The sequence below is a fragment of the Rhinopithecus bieti genome, unplaced genomic scaffold (assembly GCF_001698545.2).
Source record: "Rhinopithecus bieti isolate Rb0 unplaced genomic scaffold, ASM169854v2 scaffold_1012, whole genome shotgun sequence".
Classification (NCBI taxonomy): domain Eukaryota; kingdom Metazoa; phylum Chordata; class Mammalia; order Primates; family Cercopithecidae; genus Rhinopithecus; species Rhinopithecus bieti.
Genome location: NW_016803312.1, coordinates 953902 through 966677, shown reverse-complemented (window position 1 = coordinate 966677; position 12776 = coordinate 953902). Strand labels below are relative to the sequence as shown.

The 12776-nt window shown below is 43.3% G+C and overlaps 1 protein-coding gene across 1 annotated transcript in view; it reads left to right on the top strand.

Moving 5' to 3' along the window:
• The window catches only part of OLAH (oleoyl-ACP hydrolase), a 28397-nt gene that overhangs the window by 13080 nt on the left and 2541 nt on the right, over positions 1-12776 (top strand). Inside the window, exons 3-7 of the mRNA XM_017873929.1 lie at positions 90-228; positions 3659-3758; positions 4847-5016; positions 11520-11602; positions 12568-12740. Coding sequence (XP_017729418.1) covers positions 90-228; positions 3659-3758; positions 4847-5016; positions 11520-11602; positions 12568-12740 — 665 coding nt within the window. The remainder of the gene's footprint in view (positions 1-89; positions 229-3658; positions 3759-4846; positions 5017-11519; positions 11603-12567; positions 12741-12776) is intronic.

The following is a 12776-nucleotide window of genomic DNA, read 5'->3' as shown; positions in this document are numbered from 1 at the left end:
TTTCCATGAGGTAAATATGAGCCCTTTTATAACATCACAATATCTCATCAACTGTCTGTACATGTTCACTTGTGATTCTCCATCTCCAGTGCACTCCTTAAGGCTTCCTGGAAGAGAAAGCCGAATTGAAGAACCTTTTGCAAATGACATCTCCCAGTTAGTTGATGAAGTTGTTTGTGCTCTGCAGCCAGTCATCCAGGACAAACAATTTGCATTTTTTGGCCACAGGTATTTGATATCCGTTTTAAAAGATTTCAGGGGAGTTCCTTCTATCTTAAGTTTGTGGTTAATGTTGTTCTTTGTGTTTTGTAAGATGCATACCTTTTTATTGGCTAGACAGTATGTTGGGTAATTATGACCATAAAAACTTTTACAATTCACCAGTTGTATGGTAAGTATACCTATTTTTTTTCCTTTTAGGCAAATAAAGTCAACACTTGTAAAACCAAAACTTTAACAGCAGCTTACATTCTATTTATTTTTGAAATAGAAACTATGCAAAGTATATGTTTCTTAAGCTACATTGTATAATTTTCAGGTTAAGTCAGAGACCCTGGGGTTCTGGCTATCTTTATCAGTTGTATGAACTTGCAAAAATTTCTTAGGCTTCTGAGTTAGTTTCTTTTTCTATAAGAGTACAATAACAACAGTTCCCACTTGTGAGGCTTAAATGAATAATGATCTTAAATAAATTGGTATATAGTAAGGTCTCAATAAATTTTGGCTATTATCTCACATAAGATTTACAAATATAGTCAAACAAAAATTAAAAAATAAAAAGTACCCATCATCCTCCTACCCAGATAAGAATGCTTTAAAATTCTGATGTGGTTACTTAGTATTTTTCCACAATGGGGTCTGGTTTTATATATGTACTTGATCATTTTCACTTAAAAACAATGTATACTCCAAAAAATTAGCCGGGCGTGGTGGTGGGCGCCTGTAGTCCCAGCTGCTTGGGAGGCTGAGGCAGGAGAATGGCGTGAACCCGGGAGGCGGAGCCTGCAGTGAGCCGAGATCGCTGCCTCCAGCCTGGGGCGACAAAGGCGAGACTCCCATATCAAAAAAAAAAAAAAAAAAAAAAAAGCCGGGCGCGGTGTCTCAAGCCTGTAGATCCCAGCACTTTGGAGGCTGAGACGGCGGATCACAAGGTCAGGAGATCGAGACCATCCTGGCTTAACAGGTGAAACCCGCTCTCTACAAAAATACAAAAACCCTAGCCGGGCGAGGTGGCCAGGCACCTGTAGTCCCTAGCTACTCGGGAGGCTGGGCAGAGAATGGCGTGAACCTGGGGGGCGGAGCTTACGTTGCAGGAGCTGAGATCGCGCCACTGCCACTCCAGCCCCGGGCGATCAGACGCAAGACTCGTCTTCAAACAAAAAAAAAAAAAAAAAGGATACTCAGCAGTGTGAAAGAGGATTTAGTGCTACATTTATATTTATAGTAAATTAAATTGAAAAATATTCAATATACTTATATTATTGGCTATACAAATCATTTCACAATCCTGGCGCTCATTGCTTCGCTGATTTGCTTGATGAACCTCGGCTTTTGTGGAATGAGGTATTTCTAATTCTTTTTCTGTTATAGAACAATAGTTGCAGTGAACTTTCTTTTTTTTTTTTTGAGACAGAATGCTCCACTACCTGTCAGGGCCCAGGTGAGTGCAATATCATGATCTCCAGCTGCATTGCACTACCCCTAGCACATCATGGATTCAAGCAATCCTCCCCACCTCCAGACATCTCAAAATAGCTGGGATTAGAGGCACACACGCAACCATACCTGCTAAATTTTGTTTTCATTTGTTTTTTTTTTTTTTTTTTTTGAGGGCGGAGTCTCGCATCCCTGTCGGCCCGGGCGGAGTGCAGTGGCCGGATCTCCAGGCTCACTGCAAGCTCCGCCTCCCCCGGTTTACGCCAATCCTCCTGCCTCCAGGCCTGCCACGAGCCTCGACCGAGTATGCTGGGACTTATAGGCTCGGCCCCGCCACATCGCCCCGGCTAGTTTTTGTATTTTAGTAGAGACGGGGTTTCAGCCTGCTGTTAGCCAGCGATGGTCTCCATCTTCCTGACCTCGTGATCCGCCGTCTCGGGCCTCCCCAAAGGTGCTGGGATTGACGGCTTGAGCCACCCGCGCGCGCCGGCCTAATTTTTGTATTTTTAATGGAGTTGGGGTTTCACCATATTGGCCAGGCTGGTCTCAAACTGTTGACTTCAAGTGATCCACTTGCCTTGGCCTGCTCAAGTGTTGGGATTACAGGCGTGAGCTACCGTACCCAGCCCAATGAACATTCTTATAGAAAATTTAGTATACATCTCCTATCAGTTTTTTAGGATAAATTCTCAGAATTTACGTTAAATAATATGCACATTCTTAAAGTTCTTTTCGAGACAGGGTCTTGCTCTGTCACCCAGGCTGGGAGGGCAGTGGTGCGATCATGGCTCACTGCAACCTCTGTCTCCCAGGCTCAAGTGATTCTTCCACCTCAGCCTCCCAAGTAGTTGGGACTACAGGAGCAGGCCACCACGCCCTGCTAATTTCTTATCATTGATGTTTTATAGAGATGGGGTTTCACCATGTTGCCCAGGCTGGTCTGCAACTCCTGGGCCCAAGTGATCTACCTACCTCCGCCTCTCAAAATGCTGGGATTACAGACGGGAGACACTGCATCCAACCTGTAAAAGTTCTTGATATATATTTCCAAATTACCTGCACTTTACACTCCATATGCAATGAACATGGTGCTGAGTTTCCCTTTCTTTCATAAAATATAAACATATGCAATTTACAAATAAGCAACCTCTGGCAGTTTTGTCTACCAAATGTATTTACATAATATCAATAGCAGTTCACAAACATTTTCAGCCCCAGTACCCCTTTATACTTTTAAGATGCATTGAGGAACTCAAAGAGCTTTTGTTTTTGTGTGATATATCTGGCAATATTTATCATACTGGAAGGAAAACTAAGAAAATTTAAAGATATTTATTAACTTATCTAAAATAACATTAACAAACCTATATTACATGGACATAAATAATACATTTTATGAAAAGACTATATTTTCCAAAACATGTGAGAAGGTGAGAAGAGTGGCATCCTTTTATACTTTTGCAAATCTGTTTAATGTCTGACACAATAGAAAGCAGATGGATTCTCATTTCTGTCTCTGCATTCAAACTGTTGCTATATCATGTTATATAGCTTCTGGAAAACTCCACTGTGTATGCATTAGAGTAAAAAAGGCAAATAACATTTTAGTATTTATCCTGAAAATAGCTTTGACCTCATGGACCATCCATTAGGATCTCAGGAATTTCCAGGGGTCCCTAAACCATATTTTGAGCACTGCGGATATACGCTAACAAAGGCATAGTGATACACATCTTTAAGGAAGAAAAGGAAATTTAAATTAATTTGAAGACACTGTGGAAATCAGTACTAAATCTTAGAGTGAATTATCTAGGCTGTCTTTGAAACACTTTTTATGCTGATATAAATCACTGAAAAGATAGACTTCTTAATCAGCTCACGCTTTTCTTTCAACTGTTACATGATCATTGTTGTGTTTATGATACTGTTCCTGTTGACTTTCTGTGGATCATCATGAGTTTTGCTTAACAGTTCTTGTCATGTTTTTCTTTTCTGAATTTAGTATGGGATCCTACATTGCTTTTAGGACTGCACTACACTTAAAAGAAAACAATAAACCAGAACCACTGCATTTATTTTTGTCAAGTGCAACTCCTATACATGTAAGTAATTTAGCTTTTTCCTAGGAAGGGCAGTGGAGAGCAGGGAAATGGGGATAAAAATGAAGCCATTATTTCCCTATCTGGTGAATTCTGGTCCAGTATGATGATGATGCTAGGGATACTATTAGGTTGATGCAAAAGCAATTGAGGTTTTTGCCACTACTTTCTTTTTCTTTTTTGAGATAGAGTCTCACTCTGCTGTCCAGGCTAGAGTGCAGTGGCACGATCTTGGCTCACCGCAACCTCTGCCTCCTGGGTTCAAACGATTCTCCTGTATCAGCCTCCCGAGTAGCTGGGACTACAGGCGTGTGCCACCACAACTGGCTAATTTTGTATTTTTAGTAGAGATGGGGTGTCACCATGTTGGCCAGGCTGGTCTTGAACTCCTGACCTCAGGTGATCCACCTGCCTCAGCCTCCCAAAGTGCTGGGATTACAGGTGTGAGCCACCACACCCGTCCTGCCATTACTTTCAATGGCAAAAACCATAACTGATTTTGCACCAACCTAATACTTGCTGTTGAAAAGTCCCTTAAATCTCTTTCAATATCATTCTCTCCCTGTTTCCCTGAAATGCACTTCAACTGTTCCCTACTGGTACTATTCCTGCCATCTCTGAGCTAATGCTGACCAGAGTGCTTTTTCCTTCATTCTGGGTCAGCTGGGAACGTAACCAACTTTGAGCAAAGTAACTGCATCAGAACCAGGAAAGACTCGTTGAAATTTTAAAAGGGGACAGTGATGTCAAGTTCTTAGAACTACCATGGCTTTTTAAACTTGGTGCTGTTGCTCCTGCTGCTCTTCCTCCTACCTCTTTGGTCTTCCCCACTTCATCTGGAGAAAGATCCTGCCTGTCCCAGGATTCTAAATCTACAAAGCCATTTTGGTGGCATTATGATGCTGCAGTTATTACTGATGAACCTTCTCCCTGCTTTCAAAACGACATAGTTCTTTCCTGAAGCCTGTAGATAAAGCAGTCTCCTTCCAAGCCTTGGTTTAATGACTTTTCCCTTAGATCAACAGTTTTCAGTTTATGAGCCAAGTGTGTTATATGAAATATCAGGCCTGTGTTGTTGTTCATGTTTCAAGTCAAAGGCCTGGCTTCACATTCCCAAAGAAGATGAATTGTCAGAAGAACAAATTAGTCACTACCTTACGGAATTTGGAGGCACCCCCAAGCATTTTGTTGAAGACAAGGAATTTGTGCAACAATATAGTCCCATGATAAGGGCAGATGTGAACCTTGTTAGTAGTTGCACGTAAGTAACAGAGACAGGCTTTTTTCTTTCTTTTTTTGGTACAATTACTTGTAGAAAAACATAGATTGGCAGTGCTCTGAGTTTGCTTATGTGGGAAGACAAAATTCTAAGAGTTTGGTTTCATTTCCTTTGGGGCCACCTATGGTATGTATACTGGTTTATAACGGAGCCTAGGCACAGAAATTGTATCTATGAAAGATGTCCAGCATGGCCAGGCACAGTGACTCATGCCTGTAATTCCAGCACTTTGGGAGACCAAGGCTGGTGGATCAATTAAGGCCAGGAGTTCAAGACAAGGCTGGCCAACATGGCAAAACCCCATCTCCACCAAAAATACAAAACTTAGCTGGACATGGTGGTGCACACCTGTAATCCCAGCTACTTGGGAGGCTGAGGCAGGAGAATCACTTGAAGCCAAGAGGCGGAGGTTGCAGTGAGCCAACATCATACCACTGCCCTCCAGCCTGGGCAGAGTGAGACTCCATGTCAAAAAAAAAAAAAAATGTCTAGCTTGTATTTTTCTTTAGAAAATATATGATTAGACATGCATATTTTATCACATAATAACATAGTAAATATTTTTTGAGTAAATTAATGCAAAAGCATTTTCATCTTCTTGGAAGGGTCAGCAGAAATAGATTGTTAGTTATTTTAAGTGTGGAGGCAAACCAGTGGGGAGAAATAATCTGGGTTTGATTTTTTGTAAATTTTGTTCCAGAACTCATTAAGTTCTATGAATATCTCTCCATTCCCTTGTCTCATGAGATGTCTGTATAGACACTTGATTCTTCTGATAGAACTGAAGTCCTGATACTCTGTATCTCCTTCCCCAATAATCTTTTTTATTTTTATTTTATTTTATTTATTTGTTTTGAGATGGAATCTCACTCTGTCACCCAGGCTGGAGTGCAATGGTGTGATCTTGGCTCACTGCAACCTCCGTCTCCCAGGTTCAAGCGATTCTCCTGCCTCCTGAATAGATGGAATTACAGGCACCTGCCACTACACACAGCTGATTTTGCATTTTTAGTAGAGGCAGGTTTTCACCATCTTGGCCAGGCTGGTCTCAAACTCCTGACCTGAGGTGCTCCACCTACCTCAGCCTCCCAAAGTGTTGGGATTATAGGCGTGAGCCACTGCGCTCGGCCAGGAATACGTGTTTGAGATCTACTGCACAGCATGGTGACTACACATGTATATTTCAAAATTGCTAAGAAAGTAGATTTTACATGTGCACATCATTTTAAAAAGTTTAAGTATATGAGGTGATGGATATGTTAATTTGCTTGACTTAATCATTCCATAATGTATACTTATATCAGAATATCACATTGTACCTCACCAATTTATACAATTTTATTTGTGAATTTAAAACAAAATTGAAAAAAAACTGAGAAGTAATCCAAATCACTATGGACATTCAGTGCAATCACCGATGCAAAAGCTGGCTTTTTTTTTTTTTTTTTTTTGAGGCAGAGTCTTGCTTTGTCGCCCAATCTGGAGTGCAGTGGCACAATCTCGGCTCACTGCAACCTCTGCCTACCCCGTTCAAGCGATTCTCCTGCCTCAGCCTCCCGAGTAGCTAGGACTACAGGCGCAGACCACCATACCCAGCTAACTTTTGTATTTTTAGTAGAGACCGGGTTTCACCATGTTGGCCAGGATGGTCTTGATCTCCTGACCTCGTGATCCACCCACCTTGGCCTCCCAAAGTGCTGGGATTACTGGTGTGAGCCACCGCGCCCGGCAAGCTGGCTTTTAATAATTAAGCCTTGCACAATAGTGAAACATGCCATCTTTAAAGTCCGCTTAGCAGACTGAAACCCTGCGTCTTATACGAGAATCTGAGCAAGTTTCTTTAACAGTTTGTTTCTCATCTGTCAAAGGGATAAGAATAGCAACTCTTCAAGGTGGTGTGTGAGAATTAACTGCTTGGTAGAGGGGCGGGTCTGGCACACAACAAACCACGAGCTGTTTTTAAAAAACAAAACGCAACCAAAAAACTCACAACCAATGAGTTTTTTCACTCCAAAGAAAGCTCCCAAACACCACAAATAAAACGTTAACATAATTCATGGGGACATTCCACTTATAGAACGTAGAAAATGTTGACATTCTCACCCTTTCTCCAGTGAGTTGAATTGCAGCAGTTACTCACAACTTTTAACTTCCTCTCTCCAAATTTCAAAAACTCTTCCAAATCTTGCTCTTTGGCTCCTTCTCCTTTTCAATCGGTCCTCGTTATGTCCCAGCTTTTTCCAATACAAATGAAATCAGGCCTACAGAGTTTTTCCAGTTCTCTTTCCCCATCATTACCACCAAAGCTCAGAGCTGGTGGCCCAAATGGACATTGTCAGCCAAGAAGTGCCAGAAGCTGTGACTACTTCAACTCATAGAAGCTGTCCTCCTCTCTTGCTTGGGACAATCGTTCCTGTTCCTCCTCTGGGATCCTGATGCCACATATACCAGGGTGTTTCATAATTGATACTGTCCCAAATCTCTTGCAAGTTCTGTTTTTTTAAACAAGTTTCCTTTGTGCTTCAGTGTGAAGAATTTCCTCTGCCTGTCTTCAAGGCCACTGACTTTCTTCAGCTGTATCAAGTCTACTGATGAGCCTGTCAAAGGACTTCTTCATTTCTGTTATTTCTACAAATTCCATTTGACTCTCTTCTGGTTTTCACCTTTCTAATGAAATTCCCCATGTGTTCATGAATGTTACCCACCTTTTCCACTAAATCTGTTGACAAATTAATCATACGTATTTTAAAGTCCCTGTATGCGAGTTCCAACATCTGGGTCTTACCTGCGTCTGATTCTTTTGACTGCTTTGCCTGTCAACAATGGGTTATTTCTTAGTTTCTTATGTGTCTGATAATAATAATAATTATTATTTTTTGAGGTGGAGTTTTGCTCTGATTGCCCAGGCTCGAGTGCAATGGCGCAATCTCAGTTCACTGCAACCTCCGCCTCCTGGGTTCAAGCAATTCTCCTGCCTCAGCCTCCAGAGTAGCTGGGATTACAGGCACTTGCCACCACGCCCAGCTAAGTTTTTGTATTCTTAGTAGAGACGGGGTTTCATCGTATTGGCCAGGCTGGTCTCGAAATCCTGACCTCAGATGATCCACCCACCTCGGCCTCCCAAAGTGCTGGGATTACAGGCATGAGCCACCATGCCCGGTGATAATTTTATAAAATCAAAACCCAGTTATCATGCATAAAAACAGTAGAGACTGAAGGTAATGTTTTACACCTAAATTTGAGCACGTGTCTCCTTTTTGACAGGCCATTAGTGTGGGGAGTTGAGTTAGTCTAGACTGGGCTTGAGCTGGGTAGGGTTTTGTTGTTGCTGTGATCACCTTCAGTGCACCACCAGCTCTCAAATTCTCTTGTATAATTACTATGTGTCTGGTGTGGGATGCAGTTGTTGCAGAATTTTTCTCAGCGGTCCTGCCCTACCTTTGGCGTTCAGTGTTCCCCGTGACTCACAGAACAGCCTCTCTTCCTCCTGTTGCCCTCCCCAGTGTAGACAGCTGTTGCTTGTTACTCAATGTATGTTAGCCTGTGGGTAACACAGGGAGTTCCTGGACATCCTAGATAGTCTGAAGCATGAGTTCTAGGTGCCCTCCACCCCGATGCCTGGCCTCTGTGAGTGGGGCTTTCTCAGCATACCTGCTCCTTCTCTCTTGCAAACACATTTTTGCCTTGTATCTGTGGTTGCCTTGGTGGAAGATTCCTGCCCCGTCCTACAAGCAGCAGAACTCTGCTTGGTTTTGGTGTAGAATTGTTTCCCATCCCTTCCTCAGGGGTCAGGGCTTATGCTTTTATCCTCCCCCCGCTGCAGCCACAGGGCTTCACCTGCACCCTGGGTGAGAGGGTTTCATGCCCCTCCTCCAGCAGCTTAAGGCTTCTGGTTACAATGAGAGCAGACCTGGTTAGGTGGCAGTCTAGTGCCAGTCCAACTGCCACAGCTAACTAACTGCACTGTGGAGGTGTCTCTCTAGCCTCTTGCCTCACTCCTAATTTTTCTCGTCAACTCCTAGTGAAGGCCCATGGAAAAGAGGCTGCATGGCTGGGCATGGTGGCTCATACCTGGAATCCCAGCACTTTCAGAGGCCGAGGCGGGCAGATCACTTGAGGTCAGGAGTTCGCGACCAGCCTGGTCAACACAGTGAAACCCCGTCTCTACTAAAAATACAAAATTAGCTGGGTATGGTGGCAGACACCTGTAATCTCAGCTACCCAAGAGGCTGAGGCAGGAGAATCGCTCGAACCCAGGAGACAGAGGTTGCAATGAGCTGAGATCACGCCATTGCACTCAAGCCTGGGCAATAGAGCGAGACTCCATCTAAAAAAAAAAAGAAAAAAACAAGACAAAAGAGGCTGTGAGTCAGTATGAACTCTATCTAACACACCATTCTCACTGGGTCTCCAACACTTTAAAATTTCGGCTAATTTGAGTCTTACCACATGTACAGCAGATACCTCTTCTGCCTCGACATTGTGCCACCTGACCTTGTCTACTGGCCCCATCTCTCTGTAGTGGGAATCTGTCCTCCTTGGAATTTGATTTCTAGCTTGCCTCGCAAACACAGCTCTCTGTTGAGTTCACAAGTCATGATGCTGTAGTTTTTCTGTTTTTTGTTTTTTTTTCTCATAGTTAGGATGGGGTGTGGGTGTGGGGTGCTGCTGCTTTTTTACATTCTGGGCATGAGCTAATCCTTGCTGGGATGATTGCAAGACCCACTCCCGTGGACCTATCACATACACTTGGTCCCGCTCTGATCCATTACCCACACTCTATCCAGAGGATAAAAGTCCAGTTTGATCATGGTGTACCTTGTTTGATCTTTTTGGTGACTTCCCTTCACTCTTAGGACAACCAAATTCCTTTATGTAGCCTAGACTTATACCTGCATACCTCTTATACCTTAATTTGTCCCAATACTCCACTTTGTTCCCTGAAAAATAGCCTTTGTTGTTTGTTGTTGTTGTTGTTGTTTTGTTTTGTTTTGTTTTTTGAGAGGGAGTTTCGTTCTTGTTGCCCAGGCTGGAGTGCAGTGGCGCGATCTCGGCTCACCGCAACCTCTGCCTTCGGGGTTCAAGGGATTCTCCTGCCTCTGCCTACTGAGTAGCTAGGATTACAGGCATGCACCATCATGTCCAGCTAGTTTTGTATTTCCAGGTGCCCTCCACCCCGATGCCTGGCCTCTGTGAGTGGGGCTTTCTCAGCATGCCTGCTCCTTCTCTCTTGCAAACACATTTTTGCCTTGTATCTGTGGTTGCCTTGGTGGAAGATTCCTGCCCCGTCCTACAAGCAGCAGAACTCTGCTTGGTTTTGGTGTAGAATTGTTTCCCATCCCTTCCTCAGGGGTCAGGAGACAGGGACCCCATCTCTCCATGTTGGTCAGGCTGGTCTTGAACTCCTGACCTCAGGTGATCCACCCGCCTTGGCCTCCCAAAGTGCTGGGATTACAAGCGTGAACCACCACGCCTGGCCTTTTTTTTTTTTTTTTTAAGACAGGGTCTTACTCTGTTGCTCAGGCTGGAGTGCAGTGGTGCAATCACAGGTCACTGCAGCCTTGACCTCCTGGGCTCAAGTGATCCTCTCTCCTCAGCCTCCCAAGTAGCTGGAACTACAAGTACATGGCCACACCTGGCTAATTTTTTTATGTAGTAGAAATGGGGTCTTGCTATATTACCCAGGCTGGTCTCAAACTCCTGGTCTTAAGCGATCCTCCCGCCTTGCCCTCCCAAAGTGCTGGGATTATGGCACGAGCCATCACACCTGACCTAGCCATTAATTTGTCATCTTTCTCTTCCCTCTCTTTCTGCTGGCTCTTTGCCCTTTGACTGGTTCTTTTCTATTCATTCAGGTTTCAGATCCTCTCCCCTTCCCCAGGAGACCTGCCTTGATCCTATCCCCACCTACAGCCTCCTGCCAAGAGTTCTCCATCCCCTGGACTTGGTAGCACCTTCCATCTCTCTCTAGTTGAATGATTGCTTCTGTAATGTCTATCTCCCAGCCAGTCTCTCAGCTGCAGGAGGGAAGGGACTGTGTTTGTTTCTCCACGTGCCCCTAGTGTCTAGCGCAGCACTGAGCCTCTGACTCAATAAACATGTTTGCTGCTGTTGTGAGGTTCTGTGCAGAGCAACCCTCTGCTGGGCCAAGGAGAGCTGAGAGTTACCAAAGAGGTCTTTGTTTCTGATGATAGTTTAAAGGACTGGCTCCACCAGCCTTACCTTGAGTTGAACTGTGTGCCCCAGTGCCATCCTGCTGCCATTTGTCACATCCTAGAAGTTAGATATTGGAAATTAGTCTCCACACTGAGTCTCAGGCAGGCTTTGACAGGTAGAAGTGCCATTGATGAAAAATGTTTTACACTGCTAGAAGTAGCCAAAGAAAAGAAGTGAACCCACCCCAGGTTTCATTGACATTAGGAACAGGAAAAGATCCTGGGATGTTGATTTTGAACAATTACTAACCAGCTCTTTTATGTTTACAGCTCTAACATACCATCTAAGGCTGTTCTTTCTTGTGACTTAACATGTTTTGTTGGATCTGAAGACATAGCAAAGGACATGGAAGGTGAAATTATTTTTAGTCTCGGGTATTGTATTGAAATATATGTTTGATGACTTTAACCTGTCACCCAGGCTGGAGTGCAATGGCACAATCTCAGCCCATTGCAACCTCTCCCAGGCCAGCTTTTAAATTTTTTTTATTTTTAATTTTTGTGGTTACATAGTAGGTGTATATATTTATGTTTGATGGTTTTTGACCAATGTCAACTAGCAGTTACTGCAATGAGTAAAAAATTAGTTGAAGTTGTATTTAGTATAAAAGGAGAGATGTTGGTCTTAGGTAAAATGAGAACTGCTGTATACTGATAGGTCTCAAAGAAATAAAAAATGCAGGACACCTAGTATAAAAGTTAAAGAAAGAGGAAAGATACATGAAACACAGCTAACAGTCAAAGACAGGTTTTCTTAGGATAAAACCTGAGAGGGGTTCCTGGCCGATTTCAGTCAGGAGCACTTTCTCTTACAGATGAAGGGTATACTGGTTTTAGGGTGAGGGGCTTATTACAAGCTTGGAATGTTCTGTGTGAGGGAGAAGTTTTATGGTGGGGTTGAAATGTCTCTGGGAGGAGGGGAGGTTATCTTGGGGCAGACATCTTTCTGGCGGTCAGAAGCAGGGTTATCTTGAGGCTGTCATCTTCCTGGCCGGAGGGGGGTTATCTTGGGACTAACATGTCTCTGGTTGGGGAGGAGTTTGGAACGTTTCTGGTTGGAGATGTTATCTGTGGTTTATGGTTGTGGTGACCTCAGCCATTAGACTGATGCCCTTTGGATTTAGGTGGTTTTTGATTAAGGTAAACTTTAGAAGGAGGGGCTTGGCCAAGATGGCAATGCTCCTGCTTTGTCACCTGGAACATAAGGCTTTGAAAGTAACTGTACTCCAGGGTGTCAGCTCTTAAAGAAATAATGTCTTGAAGTGAATCTTTAGTTGCTGTTGGGGTTGTTATTGAATATAATCTTGTTTATTTTCAGCCTGGAAAGATGTAACCAGCGGAAATACTAACATTCACCAGCTTCCAGGGGATCACTTTTATCTTCTGGATCCTGCCAATGAGAGATTAATCAAGAACTACGTAATCAAGTGTCTAGAAGTATCATCGCTTGCCAATTTTAGATATTTTCCTTTCACTTTTAAAATAATCAAAGTAATATGATACTCTTTTCTTTTCTTTTTTTTTTTT